Below are 19,932 nucleotides of genomic sequence, written 5' to 3'. Positions count from 1 at the left end.
TCATGTCACATGAACATTTCAGCACTCCTAGTTTAAAAATTGTGCGGTAGACACTTAATTAGCTATAATCAATTTGTATTTGCCTGCAGAAACATAGATCACTGTAATTATTACGTACAACCTATTATGAGACATCAAAGAAGCTGGCACACTATAGAGGACACGTAAGCTGGTCAGCTGACAGACAGGAGCACACAGGGCAACCTCAAGGAAACTGTGTGAACATTAAAACATGATCTTTTCCAGTCATTTCTGACGTTAGTAACTTTGCTTCTGTAAGAACGAGACAACTCTTTTAATACATATACAAAAGGGGGCTTTAAATTACTCACATGTACGATTGATATTTAGAATGTAAGCACCAAGTTTCCTAATTATACTCTTCTTATATAGCCAAGTATTTCTTTAATTGATTCAGACAACCTACATACCCCACAAAAAGTTTCAAACCGGCCAAAGGCTAAGCACCCCAGCACCAGCCCAGCACCGGCCGGCTCCTGATGATCCCAGACTGAAGAGCACAGCGCTCCCACAACCAACCAACCTGTGACCAACAGAGCCCAACCTCCCTCAGCTCCTCCCTGGCCCAGTCACCGGATGAGACCCTGAGGAGGCCGGCCCGGCCCGGCCCGGCCCGGCACAACAGGCACCTGTATCCGGGGATCACCGCTGGTGATCAGCCCCCTTCTGCTGCAGCTGAAAGGCTCCCCATGGAGCTCCTCTGAGCCCTGAGCCTGCTTTGCCGTGGGCACTGGGGCCATACAGTCGACCTAACGCAGCACAAAACACCCCCCACCGCCACCCCTACCCCTTCGCCCCCGCTTACTCCTCGCCCACCGCGCATGCGCCCCACCCCCTTCCCTCCCGCGCATGCGCTCCGTGCCGCGGCTCCTCATCCCCCTCCTCCTCTCGCTCCAGCCGCCCGCGCAGCCGCGGCTGCCTGCTTTCCCCTTCGCCCGAAGCTTCGTGAAGCTTCCGGAAGGCTCCGGCCGACTCTTTCCGCTGAGGGGCCGGCCCGCCCGCCCCCTGGTGCTGCCCTCCTGTAGTCTCCCTGGTGCCCGTTGTCACGGGTGGTTTGCCGGCCGCTCCGCTCCGCCGCCATGTCGTTGCTGTGCTACAACCGGGGCTGCGGCCAGCGCTTCGACCCCGAAACCAACACGGAGGGTGAGAGCGGCGGCGGAGGGGAAGGGGAGCGCGGCGTGCATCCTTAAGCGCTCCGCAAACAGCTTTCGGCCTGGGGGTGTGAGGGGCGACATCTCAGAGGGCTCTGCAGGGGACGTGTGAGGGGCGAGCTGAGGCACCCGCGCCCGGTGTTCTCCCCGGCCGGTGGAGCGCGGCGCGGTGCGGTGTTGGGGGCTGTCATTGAGGTTTCTGAGGGACGGACAGCAGTACCAAGAGCCAGGACAGCCCTGGTCTGCGGGCTGTGTGGTGTGTCCGTGTCCCTCCCGCCGTGCCCGTCTGTCACTGCACCGGTCTGGCCTCGGCTCGGTTCTCCCCGAGGAGCTCGTGGTTTTGTGTGGTGGTTTCAGTGTCTTTAGGGGTGGAGGAGCGGTCCGGTGTGGTGAAGCAGTGCTGCGAGGCTGCTCCGTTACAGGCTCCGCGGCCCCTGCACAGCGGATCCCACCCGGGCACGAAGGTCTTCCGTCGGTGCGGAAACGCGGAGCTGGCGGTCGGCCTGACTGCGGGGTTCTTGTGTAATAACAAAACTCTTCACAGCAGAATGAGAGGAAGGAGGTAATAAGGATCTGCTCCGTATGTTACTGTCATCTGTTTTAAAGGTAGAAACTGGATGCCCTGAGGAACAGACGTGTTTCTTCTTAGGGCATCTGTGGGTGTTGCATACATAGCAGTTACCAGTGCCTGTTGTTTTAGTTGTAGTATGTGGACTAGGAGCTGGTAATTAAATGTGTTTAACGATATATGTGTGTCTGCTTTTCCAAGTGCTATGAGTTCTTGCAGTGCTTCCCCTGTGTATACTGTGAATGTAGCACCTGGTTTGGTTTGGAATGGTTTGGGTTGGAATGAACCTTAAAGCTCATCCAGTTCCACCCCCCTGCCACCGGCAGGGACACCTTCCACTAGACCAGGTTGTTCCAAGCCCTGTCCAGCTTGGCCTTGAACACTGCCATGGATGGGGCAGCCACAGCTTCTCTGGGTAACCTGTGCTAGCGCCTCAGCACCCTCACAGGGAAGAATTTCTTCCTTATATTTAATAAGGGGGTGAGAGGAAGGGGGGCAAAAGAAGATCAAACAATTTTTTTCCTCCTTTTTATTGTTATTCCCATTTGCATGCAGTGACCTTAATGCAGAGACAGCATTATAAGCGTGTCTCCCAAAAGCTTGTGCAGTTTTCACAGTGCTGTCATTTTAGTTTTCATAATTCCACAGAGGCTGCAGAAGGGGTGATCTGAGTTTTCAGTAGGCTTGCTCTCAAGTGATTAGTAAAGCAACTCTTTTGGCTGAGTTGCTAGAATGTCCTCTTTGCATTAGCCTTATTTGTAGAGACCCACAAGATTAGAAGTAGGCTAACCTGTTCTAGCATGTATGTGAGTTCTGTGATTAAGAAACATGGCATAAAGTGTATTTATTTTTCTGAGCTAAGTATTGCCAAAGAGAGGGGCAGCAGTTTGAATAAGATTCAGTAATGTTAGTAACTTGAAAAGCAGGCAGTTGAAAATCACAGTTGTGGAGTGATTCCATTTAGCGATCACTTCTATGACCTGGGTCCCTTTGCTCCAAAAGACAAAGCAGATAGGGGGTTTTGCATTAAAAAATCTCACTGGGGCTTCATGACCAGTGTTATTAAAACAACAGTGCTTTACCCTGTTTTCCTATGTTTGTGACCAAGTTGTAGTAGACTGATGTGGTTGGCCTGGCCCTGTGCTATGTTGCTTGGCTTGTAAGAAACAGCTTCTTGAGAAGTTTATTTTGGTGAGTAACTGGACACTTACTGGAATTAACTGTTTCCTAGCCTAACCAGGTCTAAAGGTACATGTAGTTACTCACAGACCACTTCCGAGAACCAAGTTTAAATTTCCTACAGAAGAAGAGTGATTATAACTTTCAGCATCTCTAAACTTCAGGGTCGATGGGATGTTCTACTACCATGATGCTTGTGATAACATGGTTTTATATTTTGCAAAATAACCTCTATTTTTTTTTTTTTTATTTGGTTTAGAAGTGAAGTCCTGGGCTCTTTTTACAAAATAGCCACATTCTTTTTTTATATTCCTGTGAGGTTTACCAACATTAGCTTTGTATTCTGAAGCTAAAGGAATTGGTAGAAGTTCATGGATGTCTCAAAATACCCACCTTTTGAGTTAAGGTGCGAACTGATGCCTGTCAGATGTGGTAGTACCTTATGCTTAAGCGGTGAATATAAAATCAAAAAAAATTATAGTAAGCAAGATTTCTTAAAAATGTGTTTATGAAAAGAAGAAGCTTGGTTGTTTTTCCTATTTAATATCTGTAGGCAGATTACTACTAAAGTTGCTTAACACTTTAATCTTTTGCTTCCTATTATGTGTATTATGGTATTTTTCACTCATCCGGTTTATGGAGGCTTATTATAAAAACTGTTACTATTTATGTTGCTTTTAACTGTTTCTAACAAGAAAAATTTTGCTTTGCTGCTTAAAAAGACAACAAGTATTTCCCATCACTTTTAGAGTGGGGTCATTAAAATATTATCTGTGCAGTATATGTCAAAGAGAAGTTACGTTGCAGCAGTTATATTACCTTTGAAAAAACACCTTAAGTAAAAAAAGAACAGTTGCAACATAAAAAGCTGTATGTTGATAAACATCTATGAAAATAAGCAGTTCCATCAATGGAAGTTATGTTTCAATGTGGTGTTTCTACAGAACCTACTAATCACTGACATGTCTAAATTGTGTATGTGGAAGATCAATTTCATGTCCTGAAGTGACCTAGGATGCTACAGACACTGAAAAAAGAACAAGCTCATTATCATGGGTAAAATGATGGATTTGTGTTGAGAGCTGTTTTTAACAGTGCTTCTGGATAGAAACCCTTGATCAGGTGCAAATAGATGTATTTGGTGTGTAAACCAGTGTTTTATGTCTTTCAGTTGGCCACAGGGCCAATTTTACTTCCACTGAATTGCCAGTAAGGACTGATAGTTGATGGAGGCAAGAGATGGTCCACAGAAAGTTTAGTTGCTCCATGTGGAAATAGAAATTTGTCTTGGATGCATGCTTTCTGTTTTGTGTTGTATAGTACAGAAGAAAAAAATCTTGATTATTTAGGTTTAACATACTCAGAGAGCTTGTTCTGTGGAGTCCATGTATTCTTTAATAATTATGTGCAGTTTGGGGAGTGGGACAGCTCGTGGCATATGGGAATTGCAGTGTGAAATTTTTGCTGGGTTTGTGATGGGATGAATAAAGATTTATGGTATGCCTGAGTATTAATAATAGCAATTTCCTTCTAGGATCCTGCACATACCATCCAGGTGTGCCAGTCTTTCATGATGCTCTCAAAGTAAGCATGCAAGTATTTGTCTAAATCTTTTTTTGTCATATATGTGTAAAACAGTATGCTTGTTTCCTTTTCAATTCCAAGTATTCCAGTGTTTCAGAAACTGATATTCATGTTAGATGACCATGAAGTGAGGAACTGATGTTCATCCTATCATGTTTGAGCAACCCCATGAAGTTAGAAAAGCACACTTACACAGCCCTGAAGAAGACATGAGAAGCTGTACTCATGCTCTAAATGCCATGCAAGTCTGTATGACACATGTTTTCTGTTGATTGACATCAGGTGTCTTAATAGTTTAGGTAGATTCTCTGAACAGGTCTTTGGAAGCATTCAGAGGTGTCATACTCTTTCAGTTAATTAACCTGTTTGGAGTTCAGACCAGCGGCTTGTGGTCTTATGTGGCTGGAGCACTAATCATAGAATCACAGAATGGTTTGTTTTGGAAGGGACCTTAAAGCTCCTCTGGTTCCAACTTCCTGCCATGGGCAGTGGCACTTTCCAGTAGGCCAGTTTGCTGAAAGGCCCGTCTCACCTGGCCTTGAACACTGCCAGGGACGTGGCATCTACAGATATTCTGGGCAACCTGTGCCAATGTCTCACCACCCTCACAGTAAAGACCTTCTTACTTGTATCTGATCTAAATCTGCCCTCTTTCAGTTAAGGTGTATGTGACATTTGCTACTGCGAAGAACATTTGTGTTCTCTTAATCGGCTGAGTAAGAATGTTAGGTTGGGACTGATTGCCCATGGCTCTGATGCAGCTGTCCAGGATTCTTGGGCCATGTCTTTAGTAGTGAATTAAATGTACCTGTGACTGGTCTCTAGTGCTTAGGCCAGCTGCAGAGCCTGTGTTCATTGCATTAAACTGTTTTCCTGCAAGATCTGCTGAATGCATCCCAAGTGCCTACATGGAATTATTTAGACACAACTGCCAAAACAGTACTGGAAATCATTCTAACACTTCAGTATTGTATGGTCAGAAATCTGGTGCCCAGAAATGGAGCCTGGCACTGTTTACTGTATTAATACAGCTGCAGCCTAACCAACCTATTTTAGGAAACCAAGCTGCTGTTAATCTGAGCTGTGGGGCCAGCATTTTTTCTTGGTACTTAGGAACTCTTTCTGCTGGCAGTGCACTTCATCCCTTTCTTATAATGTGATGTCTTTGGGGCTCATGGAAGCTTGTGCATCTGTGCTGGGAAGCTTGTTTCCTGTAAGCTCTGCTCTTTCTGCAATACGTAACTCTGGAATAGGCGGTTGTGTGCCACTGGCAAATTGGAAAAGATGCTGTTAGATCAAATATGAAACAGTTACTTAGACTATGGAGTTTGTTCTGGACAAAAACACAGTTGTACTCATAAAATAGTACATCAAACTTCTACCTAATAATGACAGAAATTACACAGTTGCTTCAAGAGCTCATCTTTACTCCACTTACACATGCCATTTTTAAAACAAATACTACTTTTAGCCCTCTCTTTATCCTGTGTCTTGCCCTGATCATAAAATTATCATATTTTGAGTGCTTTTCTTCATGCTATAAATCGTAGACAGTCTAAAAAGGCAGGGTGAACCTTTTGTCTCCTCACTTGTGGAAGTGGTTGATATATTTTGAAGATGTTGTAGAACCACCTGCCAAACTCCATTGTGTCCGTTAAGCTCTCCAAGCAGTGGTGCATTTATTAGTCAAACTGTTGTCTCTAGTAAGGTTCCTTGACCTCCAAGGTATATTATTCGGAGTGGCAAGATAATTTTCTCTAAAACTGGATTTCGGTTTATATAATAAAATATTCTTGGTTGATGTGGTTGAATAGATGGCTATGCAATGCAGATATCCAGCTTTGTGATGAAGAAGTGAGCAGTTGGAAGACTTGAGTAGTGCTCAAGGAAGGAAAAATATTCTTACTGGTTTAGGATGGGGGCATGTATGCTCTGCCACAGGTGAGCCTAGTCGTGGGTGTAATATTTCTTTGTTTCACTTACATGTTACCTTACAAGATAAAGTAAAATTTATTTTTCTGCCATACAGAGTTGGCACCAAGCTTGTCATGGAAATACCGTCTCATATTTACCAAATTTTCTGAGGAAAACTAGAAATGGCAGCTGTAACACTTTTCTCTGGCTTTAAAAAATGCAGATGATGATAATATTGTCCAAAGAAAGGAAAAAGAAAATCTCTAATCATGATGTGTGACATCTTGTAAAGGAATACAGTTAGTCTTTTGCTTTTTATAAGCTGTTGCCAAGTAAGGTAGTCATGCTTGTTTTGTTTTCGTACCAAAATGTTTATAGGGTTGGTCATGTTGCAAGAGAAGAACAACAGACTTTTCTGACTTCCTAAGCATTGTGGTATGTACTCCTGGTTGTTTACCATTTTTATACTTGTTAAATGACATAATATTGATGAGAGATGGCATAATTTTGTTAAAACTCTGAAATCTTGCATGCACTATTTTTCTTGATATAGTGTTGAATCTGGGTCTCATTTACAGGTAATTAGTTTTATTAGAACCTATATAGATGCATGTTAATAATGAAAGAAGGTCAATATTTTTTATTCCTTTGCTTGATTATGGAAAACATGCATTTTTCTTTAATGCATGCCCAAATGAAGATATTTTCCACTTGAGCTATAGGATTTCTTTTGTAGCCAATGTTTCGAGTAGGTTAAAGGATGGTGAGTTAACGATGGAGCTGAAAAAATAAATCAAGAAAACCTGCTGCAGTTTTTGGTAGCTTTGATTTCTGCACACAAACTACGCTGTGTGTATATATAAACATATGCTTTCCTCCATAGGGCTGTACAAAGGGTCTCCATAACAGTGAGAAGCCTCCTGAGCCTGTTAAACCAGAAGTCAAAACTACCTCTGAACGAAAGGAACTAGCTGAACTGAAACCCAGATTTCAAGAACACATAATTCAGGCACCAAAACCATTGGAAACAATTAAAAGGCCAAGGTGGAGTATACGAAACTAAGTTTTGCCGAATTTGTGGTCAGCCAAGTTAAAGCTTGTTTGGTTATTCCTATAGTATCTCACATTTTATCTAGTACAAAACCTCCAAATATTTGTGTTTGGTAGCAATGATGATGTTGCCTTAAGCTTCAAAATGAAATAAAAGAATTCAGGTTAGGACAAGGTAGTACTGGATCTCTCAGCATTTAGCTTCACAGGAAATAAAACAGTTACAAACATAACTTCAAGGTTCTTGTATTTAGATTCTTTAATTTCCTGGATTTGTTTTTATTGCTGTAGATTATATAGAATTTCCTATTGAATGACAAGACTCCCTTCTAAATTTCTACTGTGTTTTTCTATAAGCAGTAAGAGTTGACATTTGTAAAGCTAGATTGTTTCTTTGTGGTTAGAAAGGAGGAGCCTTACAGCAAGATGAAAATGTACTACTTTGTTGTGTTTTGTAAATGACTTTGTATGAAGCTGACATAAGTACATGGACTTTTTTTAGCCCAGATGAGCCAATGACAAATTTACAGCTGAAAGTGTCAGCTTCCTTGAAGCAAGCACTAGATAAACTGAAGCTGTCATCAGAAAACGAAGAGAAAAAAGGTAAGGATATAGTGAGGTTAAGTTGGTATGTGATGCTGATGGTTACACCAGTAAATGCTTTTTTTTTGTTGTTGTTGTTGTTCCTCAAGTGATAATTTTATGTAATTGTGTCCTTAATCTGGGAAATACCTTCCAGCCCAGGGAATGATGATAAAAGTGTAAACGTGAACAGTGTGGAGACTTGAGTGTTAGGAGCAATATGTTGCCTTTAAAATTATCTGAACTACCTGTTTTGGAAGGTTTCTGGGTTAAATGGACCTGATGGCATCTATTTCTGAATATATGACTGAAAACGTTCCCAGGAAATGAACTTTAATCCGTGTTACTGCAAACACGATGTCATATAAAGCCTTTCATAAACTGGTGAAATTCCTGTGAAGGCTAGTTGGTTCTTCCTCATCTGTTTCCCGTTTCTTTTTGCACAGGTAGTACAGGTTTTAGAATGCTTCTGGAATTTCTCTTTCTTTTTATCTTTCTGGCAGACTTCAGTGCCAGGCAGAAAATAGACAGGTTAAGAAGGGATTTTTTTTTCTCATTTACTCCTTAGCTGGTTTTAATTCTTAACAGTGCAAAATATTCAGTACATTATACAAGTCAGTTGCTATTTTCTATAATACTGCTCTGTTTACAGAGGAAGACAGTGATGAAGTCAAGATTGGGACGGCATGTAAAAACGCAGGCTGTTCAAAAGTAAGTGGTCCAGTTCCACTCTTAAACCCAGCTGCTAAACTACTGAGTATGAAGTTTTAGTTTTCTTTCTTGGGTGTGTTTTTTCCTGTGTGCTACAAATTGATTTGGAAAAGGCACAAAGTCCATCAGGCTTAACAAATGCACATTCGATAACATGCTTTAGTATGTATGGATGTGGGCTGCTTTGTACTGAAATTGCTCTGAGAGATTACTTAAAATGACTTTGAAGCCTGACCTGAACATCTTAATGAGTGAGCTTTCCCTTCCCATGATGCTGACCTTTTTCAGCTTTAAATGTTTAATATTGATGAGAGATACCTTGTAGTATGTGAATTGCTCTTGATATTCTGTAGGTATTCTATGGGGATTCTATAGGTACGTAGCGAATAAAAGACAGACTAGGGGACAGCGTAGGCCCCTTCTGGAAGCTATCAGGGGAGCTAGCTACACAGGATTTGGAGAAGGCTGAGGTTCTTAATGACTTCTTTGCCTCGGTCTTCACTGGCAAATGGTCTGACCACTCAAGTCTTGGAAGGCAGATGCAGGGACCGTGAGAATGAAGACCCTAGGCCCACTGTAGTAGAGGATCAGGTTCGAGACTATCTTAAGAACCTGAACGTGCACAGGTCCATGGGAGCTGATGAAATCCATCCGCAGGTCCTGAAGGAGCTGGCAAGTGAAATTGCTAAGCCGCTGGTCATCATATTTGAAAAATCATGGCAGTCAGGTGAAGTTCCCGATGACTGGAAAAAGGGAAATATAACCCCCATTTTCAAGAGGGGGAAAATGGATGACCCGGGGAATTACAGACCAGTCAGTCTCACCTCTGTGCCTGGCAAAATCTTGCAGCAGATTCTCCTGGAAGGCATGCCGAGGCACATGAAAATCAACAAGGTGCTTGATGACAGCCAGCATGGCTTCACTAAGGGGAAATCCTGCCTGACCAATTTGGTGGCCTTCTGTGATGGGGCTACAGAACTGATGGACAGGGGTAGAGCAGCTGATGTCATCTACCTGGATTTGTGCAAAGTGCTCGACACTGTCCCACATGACATCCTTGTCTCTAAATTGGAGAGACATCACTTTGATGAATAGACCACTCGGTGGATAAAGAACTGGCTGGATGGCCGCACACAAAGAGTTGTGGTCAATGGCTCAATGTCCGGCTGGAGACCTGTAATGAGTGGTGTCCCTCAGGGATCAGTGTTGGGAGCTGTCTTGTTTAACATGTTCATAGCTGACATGGGCAGTGGGATTGAGTGCGCCTTCAGCAAGTTTGCTGGTGACACCAAGCTGTGTGGTTCGGTTGATCCGCTGGAGGGAAGGAATGCCATCCAGAGGGACCTTGACACGCTTGTGAGGTGGGCTGATGCCAACCTCATGAAGTTTAACCATGCCAAGCTCCTGCACCTGGGTTGGAGCAATCCCAGGCACAGCTACAGGTTGGGCAGAGAAGAGATTCAGAGCAGCCCTGCAGAGAAGGACTTAGGGGTGTTGGTCGATGAGAAAATGAATATGAGCTGGCAGTGTGTGCATGCAGCCCAGAAAGCCAACCGTATCCTGCATCAAAAGGAGTGTGACCAGCAGGTCGAAGGAGGTGATCCTGCCCCTTTATTCTGCTCTCGTGAGACCTCACTTGGAGTATAGTGTGCAGTTCTGGTGTCCTCAACATAAAAAGGACATGGAACTGTTGGAACAAGTCCAAAGAAGAGTCATAAGGATGACCAGGGGACTGGAGCACCTCCTGTATGAAGTTAGGCTGAGAAAGCTGGGGCTGCTCAGCCTGGAGAAGAGAAGGCTGTGTGGAGACCTCATAGCAACCTTCCAGTATCTGAAGGGGAGCTATAGGGATGCTGGGGAGGGACTCTTCATTAGGGACTGTAGTGATAGGACAAGGGGTAAGGGGTTAAAACTTAACCAGGGTAAGTTTAGATTGGATATAAGGAGGAAATTCTTTACTGTGAGGGTGGTGAGGCACTGGAATGGGTTGCCCAGGGATTTTTGAATGCTCTATCCCTGGTGGTGTTCAAGGCCAGGTTGGACAGAGCGTTGGGTGACATGGTTTAGTGTGAGGTGTCCCTGCCCATGGCAGGGGGGTTGGAACTTGATGATCTTAAGGTCCTTTCCTACCCTAACTATTCTATGATTCTGTAACCTCTGTATTCCAGAAGCATCTGCAGATCTTATTAATTAATGCCTCCAGCAAGAAGAATCCACAAAGAAAACATTTTGACACAAAAACTAGTCTTTATATTAAACAGTCATTTAAACTGAATTTTTTTACAGTAACGGCCTTGTGTTGTACGGAATGGGACAGTAGAATTTAAATAGGTATTTCACTGGGTATGTGACAGATTTTGGTTTTGTACTGAAAATCTGGTTTTTTGTTTCAGGCGGAACTGGTCTGATACTCAGTGGCAGAGTTGTATATCGTTTACTTTACATGTGTTTTAAGAATGATAAATTTAAGTTCTTTTCCTTTTAAATACTTGTTTTCTCTGACTGTTCAGAGTATTAAAGATGGATATCTCTGAGGATCTCAAGTGACCTTTAGGAGCATAGACGATGTCACCATTGAACTGCAAAGTATAGCTTGTTAGGAGTGCCAGGGAACCTTCTGTGAATGAAGTTTGAATGGTTACTTTGAAAAGCTAGGGCAAGCCGTTAGTTCTAGATTACTTATTCAAAAGCTTTGTAGTCCTTTGTTCAGTGTCTCTGTTTGAGTTGTGTTTTGGTTTTGCCTTTGGTCCATATCCTGTAACAATAATATATTTCAAATGCTTTCTTTTGCTAGACGTACCAAGGACCAGAGAGCACAGAAGAAGTATGTATATACCATTCTGGTGTACCTATATTCCATGAAGGGTTAGTATTCAGTTAACTCTAATTTTTTTAATTAGTTTGTTATTTTGTACTTCTTTTTTTGTAGATGTTGCCTTGTTTTCATTTTGTATTGCTTCTTCAGTCAAAAATGGCAATGCTTGAGGAAGGTATATTAACAGTAATAATGCACAAAGGAAAGATCCTAAGTATTCACAGTAAATAGTGTCCTAAATACTGTTTGTTAATTACTTTGCACATTTTCAAGGATGAAGTATTGGAGCTGCTGTAAAAGAAAAACATCTGACTTCAATACATTTTTAGCTCAAGAAGGCTGCACAACAGGAACACATGTATGGACTAAAAAGGATGAGGTGAGTAGCATTAGCATTGCCTGTAGCTGACCATTCTGAAGTTTGAATACTGGAATGTGGTTAGTACCTTGAATTGTTACTGTAGTTAAGCTGTTACAGATCACTACCTCTAAAATAACACTGAGGATGATATGCACAGCATGATAACAGAGAAATGGAAGGGTCTCCTTCTGTCTAGTTTCAACTTTGTTTACACATCTGAATATTTTTTTTTGTGGTCTAGTTAAGCATTTTGATTTGGCTACCAGTTTAACAAATACAGAGAGCATCTTTTTAGTTACTAGGTATTTCAATGCAATGTTGGGAGCAAACTGCAGAATAACAGGGTGAAAATATTTCCATTCAAGGTTTAAAAAGATTCTCAGATAATGTTATAGAATGTAATAATGGAATGAACACTGGTCACATATTGGATGCAGGTGAGCCAGAATTCTTCATATAAATATATTGTCTGATTCAAAGACAAAATGGGTTAGATATTGCTAGCGTACTATGGTTCTGTGATTTAACAGAAGAAAATAAAGATGTATGATAGAAAGTGGTAATTCTGCTACTTCATTCTGCAGTAATTACTTCACAGATCCTTTATTTCCTTTAAGTCATGGAACCGCTGCTTCCTTTCAAGTTTTATGTTTCTGGTTAAGAATTATTTTCTAATACAGAAAGGAGGGATTATGAACAAAGCTGAAATTGTGAGCCTGAAGCAGAAGAGTGTTCTTGTAAAGATTTTACCCAAATTTTAAGAAACTGTATATTAAATATGTGCATATTGAGATAATGGTCTTCTGGCTAATGGAGGGAGGTGTACTTTACATTTTTTTGTCATTTTGGGTTTTTTGTCACCATTTATTTTTCCTGCATCAGAGAACAGAAGGTAATATTCAATATTTTTTTGCAGTAATTTGGAAGTTTCTTGAAGTCATGGCTGGGTTTCTTGTTTCTTTGTTCAGTTTCTTTCTGCAACCTGCTGGATAGCTGTAGTCTTGGGAAGGAAGTTAATCCAACAAATAACAACAGTTTTGTTGTTCGGGGTTTTTTTGTTTCCCTGTCAGAATGTTCTAGTTTCTTATTGTTGTCTCTGTCATGAGCATTGGTTTTCTCACTTCTAAGGTTTGTCAGGAACCAATAGCTAAAATATTTAGTGAAAAGAGATGTAAGTGGAGTCTTGCAGTCTTCTGTGAACATGAAATACAGCTCTTTATTAGCTGTGCTTACTGGCTATTCAGATAGTCCTGGGCTTTTACCCTGAATTAACCTTGTAAAAATACTCCTGAATGTAGTTTCAAGTTTTTTCTTTCTGTACCTGTTCTGTTACATAGGGTAAGAAAGTAGTTCCATGCAGGCATGACTGGCACCAGACTGGAGGAGAAGTGACTATTTCTGTGTATGCTAAAAACTCTGTTCCTGATCTGAGCTACGTAGAAGCAAATAGCACAATGGTGAGCATTTACCTTAAGAAGTAACTCTTTTTAAATTCTTATAGCAGCTTGAAGTTAGGAAAATCTGGCTTCTACTTTATGTACAAGGCAGAAGGAGCATAAGAATATTACTTGAGTAACGGCTTTTTCTTGGCATTTGTTTTTGTTCAAGTATGTATAGCTTGGAGTTTTCCCTTCTGTTTGGACATCTGTGCTTTAATGGTCTTTGTTTAACATGCAATATAATATGTAAAAACAAAAACTCTTTAATTTGACTTCTGCAATTGAAACGCACGTGTGATGGATTTGCATTACCATATGTGTAAATAGATTCATAATTAAATTGTATTTGGCTTATTGTAATTTAATAGTGTTCTTCACGATATGCAGCTTCTCAGTTGCTAGTATTAAGCAGCTGTTAAAATGCTTCACTGATTTATTAATCGTGCATTTGAAGAAAATGACACAGCTTCTAGGATGTATATATGGCCACTATTGGCTACAGTACTGTACCAGAAACTGTTAGAATGGGTTTTCACTTCTGAGGCACAGTTTGATCACTTTGCTTATTGTAGGGTCTGTGTGCTAATGTAATATATTTTGCTTAAACATATTTGATGTGTCAGACGTTTTATTAGCCTGACAAAATTTTCTCTTGTTTTCCTGTTAAGTTAAATATCCATATTGTATTTGAAGGAGATAAGGAATTTCATCGCAGTGTGAAACTATGGGGAGTAAGTATAAGGATAATTTTTCTATTCTTAAAAAAACCCAGCAAAACACAAACCTCAGTTTGCTCTCTTTCACAACAGTTTGATTTGCTTGGTTACTCTACTTATTGAAAGAAATTCAGTTACTTGCATTCATTAATTACATTTAAATCTGAGTCTAATGCCCCAGGTGATCAGGTGTGACAACGTAGTTGACACTGCTTTGAGCAGAAAGTGACCCCCGGAGGTCTTTCCTTGATCACAACTTCCATTAGAGTGGTGGTGCAAAAAACCTTTGGCACTATATAGCTGTATGCTTATGTATGTGTTAGACCACTGCATATGTTTCATACCTGTCGCCATATGTATGTTCATAGCTTGGGAATGGGAGAGGGATGACTTCTCTAAATAACAAAAGGGAACTCCTTCTACCTAAACATCAACTGAAATTTAGCGATAAATTCCCAAGAACTTAATTCCTGAGTATCTAGCAGCCTGTTTTCTTAAATTGAAGAGTGAAATATGTTTTCTGTTCTAGGTAATCGACGTAAAGAGAAGTTATGTGAACATGACGGCTACAAAGATCGAGCTCACTATGAGGAAAGCAGAGCCCCTGTTATGGGCAAGTCTTGAATTACCAGTATCCAACACACAACAACAAAAAGAGAGTTCAGATCAATAATGATTCCAAGAGACAAGTTATTTCCATTATGAAGTGGTGACTTGCTACTGTAATCAAATATTTTAACTTTTATATAGAGTCATTTTTTTTATACTTGATCGTATGTTCCATTATACAAAGAAATTTGATGTATGGTAAATGGGGGTGTAAGCTGGAAGGGTAATAGCTATTTCTGCTCTTGCTCCAGTGAGTGTATTTATGCTAGTTGAAGTGTCTCCATGGAGATCTAGAGTAAAAAGAGCTGTTGCCCTTTGCTTATAACCTTACCTACCATGTACTGACTATCTAAATAGATGTGATTTCTGTCCACTGTGAGTGCTGAATTTTCAAGTATTCAGTTTAGACTGGATCTGCTGGGTGGCACATGTTAGATTCAGTACTGTTCCGTTCAGTATGAAGCATACAGTAATACAGATACAAAAATCTGAGTTCATGAAATGGTTAGCATGCAGTTCTACATCTAGAATAAAAAGACATATAAATATCAAAAAACACAGGCTTACGTTTCTGTCTTCTGAAACTAAGGTTTGTTTCAGTTCCAGTTGGCTGTGGAGGGATGGAATAAACAGTATTTTGCTAAGGATTTCAGTACTGCTGACTCTTGCAGTCTTTCATGTATAAAAGCAGGAGGTCAGATTGAAATAAAAAAAGTAAGTGGACAGTGAAATGGCTGAATAACTTAGCATCTCATCTGTGGAGACTATACAAACAGCAGACTATTGTGAAATTACCAGGATGCTGTATATATTTGACAGGGTATATTCTGTCCAATTCTGCAATACTTGAAATTGAGTCTTTTTCTCAAAGTAGGTGGATATGTGTAGTAGAAGCCAGTACATGCTGTAGGTGTTCCAGGAAGTTTTTTTCCATGAAGATACGCATAGCTCTTGTTTCTGAAGATGGTAATCTAAAAAGCTATCTACAGGATAAATCTTAGGAGAAACAAAACGCAAGCTTTAAAATGTCTGTCTCAAATCATAATTGCACTTCTGAATTGAAATATGTTAAATATTATTTCTTACAAGCAGCATAAGCAAAGCACTGGAATATGATATTAAGACCTTATATTTATTTGGAGTTCTGCATCAGTAACATTTTGTGGCTGAAAACAGAATAGTTTTAAAGATGAGACTTTTGCCCAAGCAGCAACACATGCAGTGACCTTGCTTTCTCTTTTTGCTTCAAATAGTTTCTTAATTCTGGGTTGCAACTGAACAAAACCCAGCATTTTGTGTATAAGGTCATGCAAAATCATAGAATCATATCATACAATGGTTTGGGTTAGAATGGACCTTAAAGCTCATCCAGTGTCAACCCCTCTGCCATAGGCAGTGACACCTTCCACTAGACCAAGTTGCTGAAAGCCCCATCTAACCTGGTCTTGAGCACTTCCAGGAGTGAGGCAGATTAATGCAAGTGGAAGCTTGTACATCATTATTTATTGTGCCAAAACTTGTATTTATAAACAAGCTGTCCTGTGGACTTAGAAATGTGCAGATGGTCATCTGCCTACCTTGGTGGACCTAGGTAATTACAAGAGGGGCGCAGGACATAGTAAAGTCATTCTGAAGTTAAATATGGATTTCTAAGAACCTTAACTGTTCTGTAACAAGTATAATTTGACATGAGCTCAGAGCTCTTTAGCAGTACTTGAAATCCTACTTCATGCTTAAAGTAGTAGGAAATGCATTACCAAAGAAACCATCCCCAAGCACCAAGAAAGTCAGGCTGGTGCTACATGTATGGAATTTGCGTTGGTGCTTCTTTACCTTCATTTCAAGATCCTGTTTCCTCACAGTCTTGAACAGACTGTGGTTACTTATTTCCTTGGGCCCCTATTAAAAGTTTTAGCTCTAAGTTCTGTTTAAAAGGTTCTATTAACCTCTAATAATGCCTTCTGGTTTCTCTTCTCCCTCCCCCCCCCATATATAAATTTGTCAATGTCAAATCAATGCTGTGAAGTGATGGAGTGCAAGCTCACAAAAAACTGTATGCCTGAAAAAGGTCCTCTAAAAATTGAACAGCTGTTCCCTGATGTGTTCTGAACTGACAAGCAGAGCTTACATTGGTGTGATAGTGAGAATAGTCACTTCAGTGCTATTCAATGAAAAGTTCTAGATAGCTGTAGCTACTAGCATGCCATCTGTGGTTTTGTATGCAGAACTCTGAACTTGGACAGCAAAATGAGCAGTGTTCAAATGCCAGGATAAAGATCTTACTTAACAAGCAAGTTCAAATGTGTGTCTAGCCATATGGATATATAAATATCCTATATAAATGTTTTCTACATTTTTAACATATTTTCAATATATTTGCATCCACACATGCAGTAGGTTTACATTATGTAAAATACATTTTAAAGAGCTACAATGGAAATGGGATTTGGGGGAAAAATGGTATTTCTAGCAAGCTGTGTGCTCCCTTAGTAGACCAAATGCTAAACAGAGAGCAATGTTGGTGAGTGGCCCCTTCTGCTGAGACTTTGGGATCCCCTAAGTTTGATAGGCTCTTTCAAACTGGTGATAGCTGAGACAGCTTGGCCATAAGTAGAATGCTGCTGTAATCATGGTCTTCGCTTTTGCTTTTTATTCATTCCTCCTCCTCTTTTCCTGTTGTTCATACTCTCAGCTCAAACTTAAAGGTGCTTTCAGAGTTCCATAATGACTTCTTGTATCAGTACCAATAAATCCCCTTTTAAGTTTCACATGTTCAAAATGTAAGCAAGCATACAAAAGGTCCACAGCTTCAATGAGGCAGGAAGGTACAGGTTTTACAAGTAACAGTCTAGTTTTCAGTGGCCTGTGATGTTTTCCAGACTAAAAGGATAAACTCTCAGATGGTGTAGACTGCCACAAGTCTTTTAACTGCATTAATTCTTAGCAGCTTATAACTATGTCTTCATCATCAAGCTGCAAAAGCTGCATCAGTTACCCAAGTTGAATGTTCTGAGCAGTGCTCAGAGCAGGTTTCAACATACGGTGTTTGATCTCAGTATTTCATGTAATAGCACCTCAAAAGAGTTAGGGGTAGCTGAAACTTCAATGGAATATTGCTTTGGCTGTAGCTTTTAGTAGTAAATGTGGAGAGAAGGTGAAACCAAAATAAATCACAGGACTGTCCCAGAAGCAAGGCTTAAAAACTGATCTTTGACAGTACAGGCTTTCACCTGTCTAATAATAGTGAAATGAAATTGCAAACAGGTATGTACTGGAATACTTGCTGTTAAATGTACCCTTCTATTCGAGTTTTCAGAAGTTGTTCTGTATTTAACAAGTTGGTTAACTTCATGTGGTATAGTATACTTTTATAACAAATGAGTCTTTAAAGGCTGTGGTGCGTTTCAGTGTGGGTTTACGTGTTACACACGTAGACAGTGTATTGCGAGTCTCAGAACTGACTGTTCAGATGGCAGATAAAACCTTTCCTCCAGAATCCCTTTTTAACATGAAAAATTGCATGAGTATGCAAATTTGTGACAGAAATCTTAATCTTTTCCCTCATGTATAAGCCCATGTTCCTACCTAGCATTACATCTGATACCTGAAACGTTTCTTGGAGGAGCTGGAATTTAATGTTAATATACCATTAAGCACTTTGCTGTCCAGCTACTCTGACTCTTATATTTTACATGGCACTGATGTAACTTGAGAAAACAGATCTTCCATGGGATGATCTTCTGGAACATGTACATTATCAAGTCACCATTTCAGTAGTTTAGGGATTAGTTTTACTAGGAATTTTGCCTTGAACAGAAGAATTACTTATTCTACTTAATGATGCATTTTTTGCTTGCACTCTTTACACATAGCATGAGTATTGGCTAAATACTTGTTAATCACTGGCCTTGCCCAATTGCTACTAAATTTTTTTTCATCTGTGTTCAGGAACAAGATCCTTTTTAAAGCTATGAATTATGTGTCTGGAACACTGTTTTAAGGTGGTAATAATATTGCCATTACAAGAGTCTTGAATTACAGTTGGAAGGGGGGAGATGTCTGTTTGCATGGTTGTTTGATTCTGCACATTCAGAAAACTTACCTGCAGAAATTAATCTCATGTCTTCATGCTCTAGTTTGTTTTTTAAATGTATTCAATAAAATCCTTATTACATACTGGTTGCATTGGGGGGGGTGACTCCTTTTGTTATGGGAGAGAGGTTCCTTTTGGGTTTACAGCATCGTTGGTGAAATGAAATGTTAAGTGGGTGTTTTCAACAGGTCAGCTTGTGTCTTAGGAGACTGTGGCCCAGGATTTCTTCACCCCTTAGTCGTTTTCTTTATCTGTTACCTCCTCACACCACAGCCCAGTCAAGATACTTACATGCAGCAATTTGAGTAAGTGTGGCTGCTCAAGAGGGTCCCTGTCTCATTCCCCAGAATTGGTCTGTCCAAGAATTTTTAGCTTTCACAAACTTAGTGGAACTGGAATAATTCCAAGTACAATGTTTGGGCTGCTTTTAAAATTGCTGACGGTACTATGGTGCTGCTGCCTGTTTTGTATTTTCTTGGAAAAAGGAAGAATTTCCCTGTCAAGCCTCTGGCCTTCTCTGAGAAAAAGGATTTGCATTTTGGTGGTTGACATCCATAGAATCACTTAATAATAGAGTGGCTTGGGTTGGAAGGAACCTAAAAGTTTGCTCAGTTCCAACCCCCTGCCACAGGCAGGGGCACCTTCCACTGGAGCAGCTTACTCCAAGCCCCTGTGTCCAACCTGGCCTTGAGCACTGCCAGGGATGGAGCAGCCACACCTTTTCTCTGCACCCTGTGCCAGCACCTCAGCACCTTCAAAGGGAAGAGTTCTCTGTAATAATAAAAACTTTGTGTTTTCTCAAAGTTCAGGTAGTGTGTTTTAGCCAAACATAACCAAGATTACTGTTGTGTTACAGATTAATCTAATTACAGTGCGAAATGTTTGTTAACCAAGCAAATTCAGTTTCTCTGAGTCTGCAGAAGGAAGGGTTGTCTGCAGAAGAACGAAGGTTGGGTAGGTAGGAGGTTCGCAGTCAGGAAGGTGGGTGGCCTTGAGAGTATGGTCCTTAAGAGTTTGCACTTAAGGCACACAGATCTAAACCCACGTTCATAAAGTCAGTGTGTTCCTGCCCAACTTCTGAACTTTTGTTTTCCTGACACAATGTTGGTATAAACAGGAACGCATCACTCTACATGACC

The 19,932-nt window shown here is 40.7% G+C and overlaps 1 protein-coding gene across 1 annotated transcript; it reads left to right on the top strand.

Moving 5' to 3' along the window:
* The first annotated feature begins 1,093 nt into the window (after positions 1-1,093).
* CHORDC1 (cysteine and histidine rich domain containing 1) lies at positions 1,094-18,885 on the top strand. The gene is made up of 11 exons (XM_061343772.1): positions 1,094-1,164; positions 4,454-4,503; positions 6,796-6,852; positions 7,301-7,461; positions 7,970-8,070; positions 8,702-8,760; positions 11,555-11,625; positions 11,849-11,954; positions 13,274-13,393; positions 14,044-14,106; positions 14,621-18,885. Exons 1-11 carry the CDS (start codon positions 1,101-1,103, stop codon positions 14,762-14,764), a joined length of 996 nt encoding a protein of 331 aa, XP_061199756.1. The 5' UTR covers positions 1,094-1,100; the 3' UTR covers positions 14,765-18,885.
* Positions 18,886-19,932: the final 1,047 nt, after the last annotated feature.

Source organism: Neopsephotus bourkii, unplaced genomic scaffold (genome assembly GCF_033783945.1).
Source record: "Neopsephotus bourkii isolate Nb327-2 ecotype Australia unplaced genomic scaffold, CSIRO-AGI_Nbou_v1 NB_1825, whole genome shotgun sequence".
Taxonomy (NCBI): Eukaryota; Metazoa; Chordata; class Aves; order Psittaciformes; family Psittacidae; genus Neopsephotus; species Neopsephotus bourkii.
This window is presented reverse-complemented; position numbering and strand designations above follow the sequence as displayed.